The sequence below is a fragment of the Barbus barbus genome, assembly GCF_936440315.1.
Source record: "Barbus barbus genome assembly, chromosome: 2".
Taxonomy (NCBI): domain Eukaryota; kingdom Metazoa; phylum Chordata; class Actinopteri; order Cypriniformes; family Cyprinidae; genus Barbus; species Barbus barbus.
The window spans coordinates 12218728-12237863 of NC_136730.1; the positions used below are offsets into that span (position 1 = coordinate 12218728).

The following is a 19136-nucleotide window of genomic DNA, read 5'->3' on the forward strand; positions in this document are numbered from 1 at the left end:
GGTGAGTAAGTGATGTAGTACTAATTTTCTCCAAATCCGTTCTGATGAAGAAACAAACTCATTTACATCTTGGATGACCTGAGGGTTAGTACGTTTTGAACAAATGTTCATTTTTGGGTGAATCATTCATTCAAGTTTCAGTTGTAGTCTCACCTGTAAATATTCTGTTGACGGTTAGTGGTCTGTCACCATTAATCGAGCCTTTTCCTCCCTCAAGACTAAATCCAACTCCACCTGCATTCTTCTCCAGCTCGACTGTTACAACTTCACCTCCATCTTCCCCTAAGAGTCATTTTTTGAAACAAAAACCATAGAATGAATTAACATATTTTGCATATTTATATTTGTGTTAAGCACCATTTGGATAAGATTGACATTAAGAGTGCATCCAGAGATATTATAACACCCACTGAAATTTGATTTAGCTGTTAAAGGACTAAATCCATAATGACAGCACAAGAAAATTTGGCTTTAGTTACGAAGCATTGTTGAAAAACTAATATTCCATCCACGTTATCTAAAACTAAAATTTCTCAGCAATTTCCATTAAAGTCGTGCAAGAACAGATGACGTGTCAGATTTGGATAGAATTAGTTCATCTGTGAAACATGAATTCTCCTCATGGAGAACTAGTCCAGTTCAAACAGGGCTTTTAATTTGACTTCAGTCATACAGTATTTTTATTACACAACATGTAGCTCTTGAAACATTCCTGTATTCCTTTAGTGCCCTTTTAAAGATTGACATTAAACATTAATTCCATTTCTGTGCTGACGTCAGTAATGTTGGCCCACCTGTGACGCTGCTCTCTGCCCCGCTGCTGCAGCTGGACTCATTAGCGTTAGCCCCTCCCTTCCCTTCTGGGTCTTTGTTTTTGGACACCACTATCACCGCCTGCTTCATGGTGCGGGCCTGCCTGAGAATCGCCGTGGCGTCGCTGTGTGTGACATTTTTTAGCGTTTGACCGTTAATGGACAGCACCTCATCTCCTCTTTCAATGGTGCCCTCCTGAGCAGCCAGACCACTGGGAAACACCCTGTGAACCTGAAGGTACATGATACAGTAAAAAAACAAAAACATATACAGTAGATAAAATCAATATATACATAGTATTAACAATACATTTTGCATTTACAGTGGAACCACGTAACTGTAAGATCCTAAAAGTTTATGGTAGTATGTTTTTGTTTTTAAAGAAGCCTCTTATGCTTACCAAGGCTGCATTTAAAAAAAATATATATAGTGAAATATTTTTACAATTTATAAAACTGTTTTCTGTTTGAATATATTGTAAAATGTAATTTATTTCTGTGATGCAGTGCTGAATTTTCAGCATCATTACTCCAGTCTTCAGTGTCATATGATCCTTCAGAATTCATAATAATAATAAGATTTGCTCAAGACATATTTATTATTACTATCAATGTTTTTGTGGAAACTGTGATGCCTTTTTTCAGGATTCTTCGAAGAATAGAAATTTTAAAAGAACAGCATTTATTTGAAATAGAAACTTTGTAACATTATTAATGCATTTACTGTCACCTGATCAAGTATTATTTTCTATTTCAAGTATTATAAAAAAAAAATCTATTTTCAAGTTATTTTCAAGTATTATAAAAAAATCTAACCCAAAGGATTCAACGGTACTGAAATTAAAAATTTGTCATCATTTAGTCATCCTAATGTCCAATTTTTTTTTTCATACAACAAAAGTGCTTGATGATAATCATAAAATGACCTCAGAAGTAGTCTGTTGTGACATATTACATAAGAAATAGACCAAAAGTTCAGCTGTTTGTGCACTAATTTCCCAAGATTTCAGTGGTTTGTCCACTAAAAATCATCCCTTCTGCCATAGATTTCACATTTAATGTGGAAAAACACATTTGAAATCTACTGTAAAAGGGAAGACTATTGTCAGTGACGTCAAACCTGGTCCAAATGCATCATTTTTTATTTATTAGAGTCATGAATGAGATTTGAGAGATTTAAAGCTTAGGCATTCTGTCTGAGATCTTATTTTGTGTTTCAGGCTGTGTCTCCTGTTGACAGGTGGAGTAGATGAGCTGTGGTGTGTGGTTTATGGAGACATAGAGACGTCACTCACTGTAGTTGCTTTGTTCTCCAGATCAATACCGCCAGCGATGCTGAAACCCAAGCCAGCTCCTTCTTCTTTATGGAGAATCACAACATGGATGTCTTCCAGTTGCTAATGGACATTAAGAAATCCGAAATCAGACTTGTTTATAGTGTATTTTGTGGTTCAAAACCCCTACGTATCTGTGGCTGTACTGTAAGCATGCATTTAGCAAAGCAGTTATTCTAGAACATGCTGGAGAACAATCTGCATTTGTGAACACGAGTTTATCGCTTTGTAAAGTACAGCTGCCACATTGATGATTTCCAGGTGGGCTGGATCCTGTTCCCACTCCATTACATCATGCAGTTTTGAGAGAAATATAGAGATATTGCCTTCCCTAGTGTTAAATAGCACTTAAGAATCTCGTTAATAATTATTTTGTCAAAATCACATAAGCATCTGACACTGTCTTTTATAGATTACTTGGTTGTAAATATACATTTGTAACAGGAGTGTCCTCGAGTACAAAGCCTGATTTTAAGGCACATACTGAATTTGTCTTGGGACCAAAATTGTGTATTTTATGAAGAAATTGCTTCACTGAGTATGTTTTACATGTATGCATGCATGCTTGTCAGAAATGTTGGAATTGTCATCTAACCTATGTTGAATCTCAGCAGAAATAGCAGGTAATAAGATATTTATATTCACCAACTGTTTTATAATACTGCATATTCAAACATACTACTCATTTGATATAAACTTTTTTTTTTTTTTGCATACTCTATATTATTTGTAAGAACTACCAAAGTAATTTGATCATTAAACAACATTTCATTTGGTTTTAACATTTCTTTCCATACCTGTTTTGCATTTATTTATAAATACAAATTATATTGAGGGACTTAAAGGCCTTATGCTAGATGTTCGATTTAAAGCTATAAAATGGCTGGCCGATTTAAACTATCCTCTGGCATGACATGCTAAACTCCCTCTAAAATGACTGAGAGACTGCATAGAAGATTGTTACATTTAAAAAAAAAAATCTTCATCGTCACACCACAGGAGTATTTGAAATGAACTATAGAAAAATCAAAAATGCTTATTTGATTCATTGAGTCCATAATGAAGCCCTGCTAACTAGACTAATACAGCTAACCACTCATCTTGGATTACTTTTACAGTTCCCTTATTTATATAGCCAATGGAAAAACTGGCATGGCCTCAAGAAATTTCTGCAAAATAGTGACACTTCCTGTTTTTCTGCATTTTGCTCCTACAGCACAAAACACTTTGTCTAAGGGAATGTACATAGTGCTCATCACTTCATTAATCTGAAGGAATATGGACAGCTTTGCTTAACTGTGGACAGAAAATGTGGCAGAGGGAACAGTCATAAATGCAAAACAGTGCAACAAAATGCACCTAAGAGGGACATTGCAACACTGCCATGGTCAGGAAGTCGCACTCTTGACCAAGAGAAGCATGTCTTTTTATATTTTTTTCAACTCTTCTAGCAAGTGAGTTTCAGAATGTAGCGGCACATAAAAGAAAGCTCACTGACCTTTAAGAGCACTTCAAATATGCTGTTTCGTTAGAGAGAACCGATTGTTCCTCTGTCACACCTCTCATACATATTCAAGTTTGCAAAGCAGGATGTGGAAGTAATCAACACCAGACAATAGCCAACAGCGTGTGCTTTGTTATATCGGCTCTATGATTATAAAACCAGAGCTAAACCCACCCTTAGCGTGTCTTCATCCAGATCCTTGACTTCCTGGATCATCCGCTGAATCTCCTGTGGTGGAAGGGCTGAGAGCATGGATTGGGCACAGACATCTGTGGCTGAAGTGAGCGGTCGTTCAGGTTTCCATTCTTCCTTCTCGCACTCCTCCCCTCTCTCGATGGTACGCTCTCTCAGTTTAGCCAAGCTGTAGACCAGATATAAGTTAGCTTGATTGAAAGTGCCTTTGACCAGGGTTAGCAAACACCGTTCCTGAAAGACTACCATCCTGCAGAGTTTGGCTCCAACCCTATTCAAACACACCTGAACCAACTAACCAAGGTGTTCAAGATTGATTGAAAATATACATTGGAACAGGGTTGTAACTGAAGTCGGTAGGAAGGTGTCCCTGCCCTGACCAGTTGTTCCCAACCACGTTACTGCCCCTTCAACACTGCATGTTCAATCTTTGTCTGACACACCCATTTCAGGACTAGCAGTCTCTACAAATGAGCTGAAAATTTGAATAATTCATTAAGGAGACATGCAAAATGTGCAGTGTTGGGGGAGGGAGCTCCAGGAACGTGGTTGGGAACCACTGCCAAGACAACATTGGTTCTAAAGCAGGGGTGTTCAGTCCTGCTCCTGGATGGCCGACGTCCTGCAGAGTGTAACTCCAACCTGTTTCCAACACACCTGCATGAAAGTTTATAGTAAAAGATCAAAATACCTTGATTAGCTCTGACAGGTGGGTTTAATTATGGTTGAAGCTAAACTCAACAGGACAGTGGCCATCCAGGAGCAGGATTGGACAACTTAGGCCTGGGACACATTAGGCCGATTTTAAAACTGGCAGAGACTAACTTAAAAGGATAGTTCATCCAAAAATGAAAATTCTGTCATTAATTACTCACCCTCATGTCATTCTAAACCTATAAGACCTCCGTTCATCTTCAGAACACAAATTAAGATACACTATATTGTCAAAAGTATTGGGTCACCCCCTTCTAATGAACATGTTTGACTACTTTAGTAATTTCTATGAATACAAATCTTAATGTTAAAGCATATAATGATATTCTAGGGAATTGTGTGCTTCTAATTTTATAGCAACAGTTTGGACAGGACCCTTTTCTATTCTAACATGACAGTGCCTCTGTGTATAAGACACGGTTCAGACATGATTGATTCAGTCGGTGTGGAAGAACTTGACTGGTCTGCAGAAAGCCAAGTCCTGATCCCAGCTGAACACCTCTGGTGTGACTTTAAATGCAGACCTTGAGCCACAAACTCATCACCAAACACCAATGATTTGTACATAAATCTATACTGTCATTTTAGACACTTCCAAAACTGTTGCAACAGATGTAAATACAATTTTTAAATACATGAATTATGTTTCCATCTTTGTTGCCACAGTTTTGTTAGTGCCTTTTTCTGTTCTAATGAAGGGGGTGTCCCAACACTTTTGTCCTTATAGTGTCTATACAAGTCATTGGTGTTTGGTGATGAGTTTTTGGCTCAAGGTCTGCATTTAAAGTCACACCAGAGGTGTTCAGCTGGGATCAGGTCTTGGCTTTCTGCAGACCAGTCAAGTTCTTCCACACTGACTGAATCAATCATGTCTGAACCGTGTCTTATACACAGAGGCACTGTCATGTTAGAATAGAAAAGGGTCCTGTCCAAAAAATGTTGCTATAAAATTAGAAGCACACAATTCCCTAGAATATCATTATATGCTTTAACATTAAGATTTGTACTTATAGAAATTACTAAAGTAGTCAAACAGGTTCATTAGAAGGGGGTGACCCAATACTTTTGGCAATATAGTGCGTTTATGATGAAATCCGAAAGCTTTCTGGCCCTGCATTGACAGCAAGGCAGCTACCACATTCAAAGCCCTGAAAGGTAGTAAGTACATTATTAAAATAGTCCATGTGTCATCAGTAGTTCAAACGTAATGTTACGAAGCTACAAGAATACTTTTAGTAGAATTAGATGCACTGCACCTACAAACAGAAGAAGATGCATGCTGTATATAAAACAGTCTTTGTAAACATGTCTGAAGATTTCGACAGAGAGGATGACTTGCAATTTTTTGCCCAGCCTTACTTATTTGAACCAGAATATACAGATGATGAACTAAGCGAGATGGACGCTGCGTTGTGGTACTCTCCTGGACACCCGTCGAAGACTGACACGGAAGGAATGAAATTGTTGAATAAAGTCATTAATTTTGATTTCTTTGCGCACAAAAGTATTCTCATAGCTTCATAACATTATGGTTAAACCACTTATGTCACAAACTATTTTAATGATATCCTTCCTACCTTTGTGGGCCTTGAACGTGTCAGTTGCATTGCTGTCTATAGAGGGTCAGAAAGCTCTCGGATTTCATCAAAAATATCTTAATTTGTGTACTGAAGATGAATGAAGGTCTTATAGGTTTGGACGACATGAGGGTGAGTAATTAATGACAGAATTTTCATTTTTGGGTGGACTAACCCTTTAGGACACTTCCAACAGATGTTTAACATTATAATCTTCCAAACACACACACTACACGATTAGACCAGACTACATGCATGCAGATTGTAGTATCATTTTCACAGTGAGATAAGATTTCACTGAGACTTGCGAGATCAAACGTGACTTGGGAAGAAAACAAATGGAGGACGATCATCATCGTCAGCTGGTTCTCCTTGCATGATTTTCTTTCTCAATACCCCACTTTCGTAGCATGTTTATGGCTGCCAAGTTTCAGCTATAGAAGCATGCGACATCCGGTTGGTGAAGCTTGCTTGCTCTCATTGGCGGGTGTCACGTCAGAGGCAACCCTGATCAAGATGACCCAAAGAGGGCTCAAAATCAGGCTTAAAATCTTTAAGTGTGTGGCCAGCCTTAGACTTCTTCGAACTACAAGCAAATTTTACATTTCACTTGCACAGGTTGTGGCCAGTTTAATCACATCTCACCACATCTATCTGTAAAATACTTTAGCTCAAACATGCATGACAGGAAAGTGTTTTTTTCTAACAGCAATAAGGATTAGTATGAGAGCTTTCAAGACATTAGCATGAAATGGTCTGTTGTTTGTGACTAACTCAAAAGAGCTGTATTTCCGCTTCTTGTTTCATTTAAAACAGATTCCCGAATGATTCAAACCTCTGCAATGCCTTTATCGTGCAGCCAGTTCTCTACATAAAAGAAGCTGACATTGTTGGCTCCAGTCCCTGCAAGTAATCTTACCCCATCCCATCAGCCAACACAACACTGCACAGAGTGTAATTATACCCCAAACGCTTTCATCTTCCAAGCACATTTGTCCTGCATTGTTTTCAGAGATAATATGCTTGGATAAGTTGCATACCTTACAGAGAAACCCTTTTCGTTGTTTTCTAGTGCTGTTGAAGGTGGGGGCTTTTCACCAGGAGAGTCTTCCTCTATTGGGTCATGAAGAGGGGATCCTGGTGGGGCGCTCCAGGGATTCCCAAACCGAATGCAAGGCGACTGCGGCAGGGATTGCATTGATCGCATCAAAGCATTGGACACTTGGTTACTGAAGGACAAGATGATCCCCAGGCTCTCCCCGTCCAAGCCGCTTGAGTTGGGGGCATCTGAAGAAGGACTGAGGGGTAGACTCCGGGTCCTCATGCTCACCGCATGAGTTCCTGCACCTTCAGTTTTTTCTATAGGACCCTCCTTTGAGCTGCTCGATCTCCTCGGGACGTGGCTTGAAGGGGGCAAATCCTCTTCAGAAGGTGAGGGTTCTTGCTCAGTCTCAGTAGCAGGTGGAAGCTCTTTTGTGGGGTCAAGAGCAGGTTCCTCAACAGGGATCGGCTTACAGGACTCTGAATCATGAGAAGTTGATTGTTTTTCTTCCTCTGCAGGGGAATGATGGGGCTCTGAAATGATATCTGAACCGAGGGAAGCTGGCTCTTGCTTTTCTTCTTCTGGAGGCTGCGTGGTGGCTGAAATTGTTGGTGTAGACTGGCAGTCATCATTATTGTGTAAGTTGCTTGTGGTAACCTTAGTTCTCCCTGCATTGCTGTAGTCTGCAGATGAGGTTTTAGTCGTCTTCTCCACTAGAGGAAGAGATGCAGTTGGAGCCAGTCGCCTGCTTGGTCTTTCGGCTCCATCAGGACTTGAGAAAGTCTCAAACGAGCTAATCTTCTGCCTAATTGACAAATTGGCTCCCGATGAAGCAGCCCTCAGACTAATCCCAAAGGTCCTGCCAGTATTGTGACTCCTGTTATCCGGATGCTTCAAAGCTTCTGTTATCGGTTTCCCAGACTTAATGCTCTTAATGCTCTGACGGGCCCATGCAGGCTTTGGAGCCACCGAGGGGCCTTTTTTGACATTGGGAGGTTGCTCAGATTTGGAGTCGGAGGTGGTGTTTGTGGTGTCATGGGCCGTGCCATTAACCTCACTATCTCCATTTTGGCCACTCATGGTTTTGTAGCAGTAAGACTGGTTCTCTGGGCTGTCAGTCAGCTTTACCCAAGGGTCAAGTGGTTGATCTGTACTGACCTCCAAATGAGCCTGACGTCTCAGATCGACCCGCTTACTCGGACTACACACGTTAGATGGGGACTCTGGACCTGCAACATAACAGTGTCCTGTTAATTTCCTTTTTATAAACTGTCGAACAGAGAAGTACCAAGTGAAAACTAACATCCAATATTTGTCACAATTGTTTTATTTTCATTCAAAAAAAGAACAACTATAATAGGAATGTTACAAAAGAAAATAAAAAACATTGATTTTCTTTTATAAAAACCTTGCTATACAGGAACTTACTGTTATCAGCTGAATCAGGAAATGAAAAGTCTCAGCATACATGTTTTGATCTTGCTCAGAATAGTATAAAGTAAATATCTAAATCAAAGTTATACAACCTACATGACATATGTTTCTCTTTTTCTCATGCAATAATATTAACCAGGAGTAGGTATATTTCAGGTTAACGTACCTCTGTGCTGTCTGTCCCCTCTGTGTGTTGAGTCACTTTTATGCTCAGAGATACAGGCAGATGCTTTAGTTCCGACTTCTGCGAGTTCAACCACTTCCTGTCACAAAAACAGGAAATGGTTAGCTGAGTTCGAGTCTTACAAAAAAATCGAAAAGGTGTAGAAATGCATTCGGCATCATTTCGTCATGCATCACTGTAGCACACAGAAACACAGACATATACACACACTAGAGCCATGCCTCATGCCAAACACTCTAGCATTTCAATACCTGAATCACACATATGACAAAAAGATGCACTATTGTGCAAATAAATGTTTGTGTAAAGTGCACACAGATTAATTTTCAAAAAATTGTCATCAAACACTGACATGAACACGTCCATAAAGAGGTAGAATGAATTTCTACGTACATTCTTAAACAGAAGCCTTGAGATCTTTCTCAAAGCCCTGTATAGACTGCAGAAAAACTAGATGAATGTGGAGAGACAATAAAAGATTGTGTAAGGCAATAAAGGTTTTTAAATAATTATAGTCACTGTAAAATAAATGCCTATTTAGCTTAAAATGTATATATTTGTAAAGGAAATAGAAATTAGCTCAAAGGAAATGCATTTGTAAAACTGTATAAAAGTGCATGTTTTAGATTTGGCCCCATTTTTCATGTTTTTATCACTTTAATCAACTTTCTGTTCTCACAAATTAATTTCAATTATCCTGTGGTGTGATGAAAGATGGTCTGCATATATTCACTGTAGTCTGACCAACTAAATATTAGTTTTATTTGGTTGACCCCTGTTAATGGTGCACTTTTGTTTGTAAAATAAATTAAACTAAATTAATCAAATAATGCATTGTAAGAGACTGATGACTGAGTGCACCTTTAAAAACTTAATGTCTATAATTGACAAAATGTTCAAGTAATGGACTTACTTTAATGATTTTTTTATATTGCTATATCTTAAAATAGATAATGACAATATATTTAAACAGTTTCACGTTGTTAAATTTGACACATTTCTGTTTTTCACAGACCATGATGAGGACAGTCATCCTGTTGAACAATTTCCTCATTTTATCAGAAATTGCATAAACTAAAAAACAATTTGCACACACTGTTATGTTTATATATAATTTTCTATTTGCTGTCCAGTCAGATGCATTCAAAAATTCATAAAAAAAATAAAAGGGGAAAAAATGAATTCCCTTTTTCTCTTTGAGAACTATGACAGCTGCTCACTTGCGCTTTGATGGTGCAAGATTTTCTCATGCAAAACCCGTGAAAAATTCACCAATAAGGCAAGGGTTGCAGTCCAATCATGTCTTAACTTACTCAACTACCATTTATGGGCAATGCATCAGTCTTACAGTGAAAAACGCCTACTTGTATACAGTCTCTTTGACAGAGAGCAAAAAAGCAGTAGTTTAAAGTAGATTTAAACCTGTATATAATTAATTTATTGTGCATAACCTCACTGACATGATATGTATTGCTGGGCAAACCTACACAAGGAAAAGAAAACAAAGAAATAATAATTTTAATTGAGCCAAAACAACCCCCGCATATTCTTAAAAAGAGTGCATTTCACAAATGTGACTAGCCCTACCTGACAGTTGCTTTGAGAAGGCAGCAGATCTTCCTCTTTCATTGGTGAACCTCGAATAGAGCCGCTTGAATCAGTCAGCGCTACCTGACTGCCGACTTCCTGTCGTCTGCAGTACCTCCGTGCCTGGTTTGTTGCTCCTTGCGTAGAGCACCTCAGCACACCTCCATGCACATCTAATGTTTGTTGTCCAGTGAAATTCATTGGACATTTATAGGGAATGTTATAGTCGTCGTCTGTGAACGAGGCTGGAGACAGTGTGTTATTAAGTGAAGTTTCACTGTTGGTTGTGAAAGAGACATCCATGCTCTGTACTCTGGTGACATGCTGGGGTTCGAGGAAGGATTGAGAGGTGGCGCTGTCTGGTATACATCGCTGGCTGTAGGCACCCTCACTGCACGATCGCATCATGGGTTTCTGTGCTCGTCTACAGGTCAGCTGACTCGTGCTCCGGTCCAGACAGCGGATACACTTCTGTCTGCTGTCAGAATAGGCGTCGGATCTCCTCAGACCTGAGATCAGATACAGACATGTCTAAACCAACTACTGATCTTCTTCACAGAAGAAATAATCAAGTAAATTTTGTACAAACAGTAAACAAGACACTAAGCAGACATGGCTCATCTGAGCCTTTGATGCAAGTCCAGGGTTCCCACACTTTTTGACCTATACATTTCCATAACATCTACATGAGTTCATGATTAATAAATTGATTGAAATAAAAATAAATTATAATTTATTCAGGTTTCCATTTGATACCAATCTTTTTAAATAATGGATTTAAATGATTATTATTATTATTATACAAACAAATTGATATTTTTCCCTTGTTTGCACAATTGTTTGGACTCAAACACTTACAAAATACTATATCTAACAGAATAGTATAACATTTCATACATTCTTAAATTATATCAAAAGATATATATTTTTATTAATTATTAATAGTAAACATTTATATAATTATCATTGCTGTAATCTTTCATCTTAAATTATTATTTTAATTATATATATATATATATATATATATATATATATATATATATATATATATATATATATATATATATATATATATACCGTGTGTGTGTGTGTGTGTGTGTGTGTGTATGATCAGACAATTGAAAATGGGGGAAAATCTCATTATGAAATAAATGTTTTTCTCAAATACATGTTGGACACAATTACTGGTACCCCTAGAAATTCTTATGAGTAAAATATCTCTGAAGTATATTCCCATTCATATTTACAATTTTGAGCACTCCAATTTGCATCTCATCTTGGATCATATTTTTGATCATATTTACCAAGGGTGCCGATATTTTTGGCCATGACTGTGTGTATATATATATGTGTGTGTGTTAGAAAATATGTAATATTTAATAAGTATAATTTATGTAATATTAGGTCTGGAAAATTTCCATCCATTTCCAAGTTTTCCATGACTGGAGGAACACTGTAAATCAGTTCTCAGGTGGGCAATATTTGTATTCATAATATTTTTGCCTTTTTATTCCAAGTCATGGGCCTCAGGATCCCACTTGTAATTAAAGCATAACTTTACAACTAAAACAGTGTTCAACTTGGCCTGTTTCACACGTTTTCCCCTGACTGAATCCAACCACAACCACCTATACGATGCAATGCATTACCATTTTGGTGCAATTGTGGTCCTCATAATATTAATTCGATTTCGTGATAATGTTGATCCACTTCCTGTTGCAATTTTAAGGCCATTAATTAAGTAGTACGCAGTGTGTAACCTTGAAATCACTTTACTTGCTCTACAGAGCTGTAGTTACAGTTGAAATTACGCTGCAACATTACTTAAAATCTGCAGATGCAGGATGCGTGAAACAGGCCTTGGAAATGACCGTCTTAAGTTGATTTCAGAGCAAACAAAAGATCAATAACTCACCGCTGTTACATCCATCCATACTCCACTGACTCCTGTCTCTCCTCAGTCTGCTGTGCTCCACCGCCTGAGTGATGGCCTCGTTCAGCTGCTGCTCAGATACCTTCAAACACATGCAAGTTTATGTTTTAGCACTCTCTGACAACTTAGATCTAGCTATGAAGACAAAAGTGTAGGTTTGACTGTAGTCATAATGAAGTGTAAATTGTTTTAGCACAGTTTGTGTTGATGTGTGGCTTAGTAAATCTGGCCTCCGTGATGCTCTCTCGTACAACTGAAAGGAAAGCAAACCTACTTTTGGGTCGGGGTGTCGACTGATGATGATCTGAACCGGGCCCGGGCTGCACTGACTCAGAACCGTGTACACATCGTTCAGCGTCATGTTGCAAACCACCGTGTCATTGATCTCCATGATCTCATCGCCACATCTGACAAACATTCACATACAACTTACTAGCATCCCAGCAACCGCACACATTATTACAACAATTCACAGCACTGCAGTCTGGTTAGTTGTAAAAACCTTCTAGAAACCACACTTAGGAACAAAAAAGAATGTTGCCATTTATAACATGATGTGCAGTTTTTATATTATGGTTACCAAAACTGAACAGTACCCAACTTCAACTTTGGGAAAAGCTACATTTTCAGCGTAATACGTCTTAATTTTAAAGTGTCTATACCTTGAAGTAGCATCAAAACATCAATTTAAATAGTTTTTGCCTTAAATAAAACCAGACCATATTACTTTGTTAAAATTTGTTTATAACATATTTCTTGAACAATTTGCCACAATTTAATGTCCAATCCATTTATATTGTAAAATTTAAGTTAACTTAATCATTTTGTGTTGAGTCTACATGAATCGTTTTTGTTGATTTACAGTAACTAACTGGGCAATGGATCTGTAGATCCCAGCAAGCTTTGCATTGGCATAATTGTTGTAGGCACAACCAATTCGTACATATTTTACGAGGTGGCTAATTCGTACGACCTCACTCGTACAATTTGGTGCGATTTGTCTAAACCCCAGTGACGGGTAGGTTTAGGGGCAGAGTTAGGTGTAGGTAATTCTTTCAAATTCATACGAATTGTGCAACTCGCAAAAATCGTATGAATTTGTACGAGTGAGATCGTACGAATTAGCCACCTCGTAAAATATGTACGAATTGCCGTGAGATCGAGCTGGACATGCTCACATGCTTATCTAACAGGAACTTAAATTCTATCTATTAAATTGGTTCAAGAAAACGGTATTTCTTTCATCTTGCTAATAAACTAAATGCATGGATTTTCCTTGATGTAGCAGTACACTGAAAAAAAGGGTGCAGAAACTATTTTTATTCACAAAGACAGATACAGAAAGTAATATCAAATTAAACATGAAATTTTGAAGTAGAAAAACTGAAATAGTATTTTCTTATAAAACATACTCCAATAATCTTTGTTTTATTTATAATTTTGTTTTATTCATTTATAAAGTAAATTGAGATGATTAAAATTATTCAAACTTTATGGAGAAGTTAAAAAAATTTAAAAATTACATATAAGACCCTTAATAATATTTAAGCATAGGCCTAATGTTTTTGTTAACTACAGGTAGGTGGATTTTAAATTTTTTGTATTACCACGAATCATATACTGACTTAAATTTAGACTGGCTAACTAATTATGACAAAATGTACAAAAGCCAACACTAGTGTCTCATATCTATGTCTCTTATTGGCAACATGTTTAAAGATGTGTTAGACCTTAATCGTCCATCCATGTGGGCCACTGATCCTGGTGACAGCGTGTGAATGTAGATTCCTGGACAGCCGCCAGCAGAAGGTACACAGCACAGGCCAATACCTAAACCTACAGCAAACTCTGAGCCAATGCAGAAAACACACATTTAGAAATACTCACATGTTCACTTTCTTCTTAGATGTTTGTAGGCATCATAATCTGTTACAATAACATACGATTTTAGCAGGGCCGTAATGTAATTAGAAATGGCCAAACTGTCCCCTACAATATTTAATATTTGACAAAAAAATTTACAAGTCGCCTGCCATTCGTCAATGTCAAAATGACTGAGATGGCCAATCAAATCTAAGAAGACGGGGCTTTACTTTTCACAGAAAGCAAGCACAGCGGCGCTTCAGTACGAGGTAAGAAAGCTAAATATGTAATATCTGACAATTGTTTTAAAAAATAATACAAATATAATTTTTTGTAGACTGTTTTGTTTTGTCAAATTTGGCCATTTTGAATTGAAAATATAGGCTGTCATTTCCATGATCTGTTTAATTCCTAAAGGAATGCAATGAGGGAAGAAAAAAAAATCTGTTTTGCATTTTCAACACATTAGGCATACAAATAAGAATGAATGGGTGAATATAGGCTAAAATAAAAATATTAGCAAACAATTCAAATAGATTGGCCTACTTTACAAAAAAACTTATTATTGTCCTCTTAATGTTCTTATTTCTTTTTCTTTATTCCCCTAAATCTATTTAAATCCTTCATTTATTTAATTCCTTTAAATAAATGACATTCCCCGTGGGGTCTGGTCTTTATTTATATTTTATGTCCTAAAACATTATTCCACCCCAATGTTCTACATGTTTCCATCTTGAAGTTTAGAGATGGCATTTGAAATCTCTACTTACTACATGTCTGTTCTTGAAACAAAGGCACAAAGCTATTGCACAGCTTCAACATTTAACACACAAGGGACTATTTTTATACTGCTTTTATGATGTTTTTGTAATTTTGAAGTTTGACAGTGCAATCAAAGCATACCATATATCTCCCATTTCTCCATTGTAGGACAGACAATCAAACAAAATGATGACAAAACATTCATTATTGGGTGAACTATGGCTTTAAGACAAAATTAAAGTAAAGATGAGACAACGTCCTTACTGTCAGGCAAGTATTTTTAGTAACTCAAGGATTTGTGTTTGAATTTATGCTGTCGTCTAGCTACGCAAATAAGACACAGTTTGGCTCTGAAAACTTTTATATGCAAGGCTCAGAATGAACATGCATGTGTGACCTGAAACTTCAGCAACAGCTGGCTGGAGCTCATCACAGTGTTTATCACACCCAAGACAGTGTTCAGTTTTGATAGGGTGTGTTGTGCGTATGTTTCTGAGCCTTCTGCATTAACACAGTTAACCAACAATTGCAATGCAGTTTTTTAAACCAGTCAAAAACACGTAATTAGAAATGCAGGGATAGTCCATCCATAAATAAAATGCCTGTTATTTACTCTCCCTCATGTCTTTCAAACATGTATGATTTTCTTTCTACTGTGAAACACAAAACAAGCGATCTGAAGCAATTCTAGCCATTTTTACTGTGCAATTATAGGCTTCAAAAAGCATGATAAATCATTACAAAATCATAAAATTAGTCCATACAACTTTTGCATTATATATAGCTTTGCATGAGAAAAATTTTAATTGCATTAAATTTAAATCTTATTAATTGCCTGGTAGACAAATCAAAATCTTTCACTACCTTTGAAGTGTGTATGTGATGAAAGTTTGATCGATGAGATTTGGATACTCACCCTTCTGCAGCGTGATCTCCATCATCACTCTGTCCTGGGCTTTTGCGGGGTTATTGAGGCAGTTATAGTCTCCCAGATCAGCACTGACTCGACTGATACCGGTGCTGGAGCTCAGAGATCTGGATCGGCATAACTGAGAGACCTGGCCATGGCTGCCCAGCACGGCGCTCATCCGCAGACTGGTCCTCACCACTAGCGTTAACAAACCCTTCTTCACTTGCTTCAGAAAGACAATCACAGTTTATTACTGGTAAAACATGATAGATTAATGATAGATCGACATATTGTCTAGGTGGATTAATCAGCTCATATTGGGTCATTTTTAAGACTTTTTTTTTTTTTTTTTACTTTGTTCTTCTGTCATTTGCAACATTAAATAAATGTTTAAATATAATATATATATATATATATATATATATATATATATATATATATATATATATATATATATACAGAGAGAGAGAGAGAGAGATAGATACTGATTAAAATAATTATATGCATTTGTAACATTAACTATATCTGTGATGCATTTTCATTTTATAATTCAATATTTAATTTTATAACAATTTTATCATTAAATTAAATTATTATTATTATTTTTTTTAATTTATATTTACAGCAATAATAAGTATATTGTGTGGTATATACACTACTGTGATAAAAAAATGACATAATCCGTATATAATTTTGAGCATACCAGTGTTATTAAAAAGTAAAAAAAAATCAAATAAATAAATTATTAATTGATATAATGCTGAAATAAAATATACATATTAGATGAAAAAAAATATACATATTGTATTTTAATTTTTTAAAATAAATATAAGGTGAAATATATTTTTCTATTCCAGTTGACCAAATTACTGTGGCATTTTAATTTAGTTACTGTTAACAATCAGCCCTTAAACATCCCTTATCAGTCTACCAATATGCATTATGTGTTTCTTCATTATGTGTGCCAGTTCATTAATTACAGGTCAACTTTGAAACATGAAGCCATCCGGATGAGGTCACTCACTTTAAACTTGTGTAAGGCATCTTCATGGGTCAGGCCGTGCAGAGATTCGCCATTCAATTCCAGTATCTCGTCTCCTATGAACCAGAAACACTAATATAGTTTTCTATCCATTTCTGGGTAATGCAGCTGTGAGTGTTGATGGGAAGCTTCATTTTGAAGTAAGTGTCTGGACAGATCTGGATAGATATACTCATGCATTACCAATTACAGTGTGATATTTAACTAATGAGCCTACCTTCCTGTAGTCTTCCATCAGCGGCTGCTGCGCCTCCAGGAAAGATGGTCTTCACGTAAATCCCCATTGGGCCGTACATGCTGTCTCTTCCTCCAACTATACTGAATCCCAGGCCCTGGAATACCAGGACAGCGGTTTATATGTTGAGAATTCAATGCATTGTATTATTTGTTGCATATACACATCTGGATACCTTTCCATGGCCCTTCATGAGGACAATGTTGGAGATGATGAAGGCCCGTACGCTGCTGCAGGACGGGACCAAGTGTGCTGAACTTAGAGAGCGAGACGGTCTAACCACAGCCTGCAGAGACCAAAAAGAGCATAAATAATGTGGTAAGCAGGTCAACGGCCTACGTTCAGGGTCAAAAAGGGCAATATGAGAAGCTTTCATTTCATGAAATTCTGCTACTCAGAGCAAAAGTGGCCATACTGTATTTGAGTTACATGTGCCATTCCCATGACATTCATTAAAAATGAGCATAGAGGGAAAGCACTTTGTAGAGAGCACTTCTAGCGAAGGAGAGATGCTTTGAGCACTTACTGCAGCAGCCATTTTTTTGATTCCCAGTATAATGATGGCCTTATCAGATAAAGTGCAACAGCCAATCACTGCTGTTCTCTCATCCAGAACTGTTCAGTCAAAACACGTACTGAATTTAGAACTAAACAGCTGCACCATTGATTTGTTTCAGTGTAAACACCCATGACTTATTCACTAACCATCCATAAGTATAATCAGGCACTTTGCTATAATTAAACTCATTGTCATATTTTCACAGTAAAGTCACCAGATTGCATCCTCGACAACGACACTCACAATCAGCCTGAAAGATGAGGAACTGCACCAGGCAAATAGTGAGCATTACAATTTTTTAAGCTTGTTTGTACAGTTAATTGATTTGCCTCACTCGCCATTAAAAAGCATGAGATTTTGGTACATCTGGTATATATGTGACACAATTTAAATCATTTTATGATAAAAACTTTTAGAATTGCACATTTCATTTTATAATTAAAAACTAATCACTTTATATTTTAATCATAAAATGCAATAATTTTTTATTGGCTTATATATTGGCTGTATATCAACACAGCTGTGATTCTGCTACAGGCCGAGTGCTGTAGGTAATCACAGCGTGCCGATATACAGCCATATTTCACATCTACAGGTGTGATATTGCGTTTATACAACAGTTCGACGGCACCAGTGTGTAAAAATAAATTAGGAACAACAACGGAGTGTCTTTAAAAGCCCTCTTTTGTGCAGAATTATTCCTTCCACCACGGATTCAAATCTGAAGTTGACAGTTTAACAGCTGAGCCCAAGCCTCCATTACTAATTCGAAACCGTCACTTTAGAACTAGTAACGGAGGAATGCTGAGTTTCTTCATTAAAAGCTTATTAGGCTGCATTTTTCCCGAGGCTAGTGTATTTTTTCAATTGCTCTAAATGGGAGCGACGCATTTTTTAAAACGCCAGGAGTGTTCAGTCGTTTTTCCCTTGGCACCTAGAGTTGAAGAAAGTTCAACTTGACAACTTCAGGTAAAACACAGCACACAGCGCTCATCACTGTCACTTTTCAGTCAGCTAACCAATCACAGTGGAGGAGTACTACGGCTGAACAACAATCGAGAAGTTAAATATTGCTTGTCTCCGAGTATTTACAGTATGTCTTCACTATACAGGTCCTTCTCAAAAAATTAGCATATTGTGATAAAGTTCATTATTTTCTGTAATGTACTGATAAACATTAGACTTTCATATATTTTAGATTCATTACAACACAACTGAAGTAGTTCAAGCCTTTTATTGTTTTACTATTGATGATTTTGGCATACAGCTCATGAAAACCCAAAATTCCTATCTCAAACAATTAGCATTTCATGAAAAGGTTCTCTAAACGAGCTATTAACCTAATCATCTGAATCAACTAATTAACACCTGCAAAAGATTCCTGAGGCTTTTAAAAACTCCCAGCCTGGTTCATTACTCAAAACCGCAATCATGGGTAAGACTGCCGACCTG

The 19136-nt window shown here is 37.1% G+C and overlaps 1 protein-coding gene across 2 annotated transcripts in view; it reads right to left on the reverse strand.

The window, feature by feature from the left end:
* Positions 1 to 19136, reverse strand: part of LOC306884325 (pro-interleukin-16-like) — a 43514-nt gene that overhangs the window by 2823 nt on the left and 21555 nt on the right. For both annotated transcript variants that reach the window (XM_079440083.1, XM_079440082.1), the window contains 14 exons: positions 17301 to 17411; positions 17108 to 17222; positions 16873 to 16946; positions 15855 to 16074; positions 14044 to 14161; positions 12588 to 12720; positions 12296 to 12395; positions 10381 to 10889; positions 8776 to 8872; positions 7174 to 8404; positions 3825 to 4011; positions 2108 to 2209; positions 795 to 1044; positions 154 to 282 (listed from right to left, as the gene is read on the reverse strand). In XM_079440083.1, coding sequence (XP_079296209.1) covers positions 154 to 282; positions 795 to 1044; positions 2108 to 2209; positions 3825 to 4011; positions 7174 to 8404; positions 8776 to 8872; positions 10381 to 10889; positions 12296 to 12395; positions 12588 to 12720; positions 14044 to 14161; positions 15855 to 16074; positions 16873 to 16946; positions 17108 to 17222; positions 17301 to 17411 — 3376 coding nt within the window. The remainder of the gene's footprint in view (positions 1 to 153; positions 283 to 794; positions 1045 to 2107; positions 2210 to 3824; positions 4012 to 7173; positions 8405 to 8775; positions 8873 to 10380; positions 10890 to 12295; positions 12396 to 12587; positions 12721 to 14043; positions 14162 to 15854; positions 16075 to 16872; positions 16947 to 17107; positions 17223 to 17300; positions 17412 to 19136) is intronic.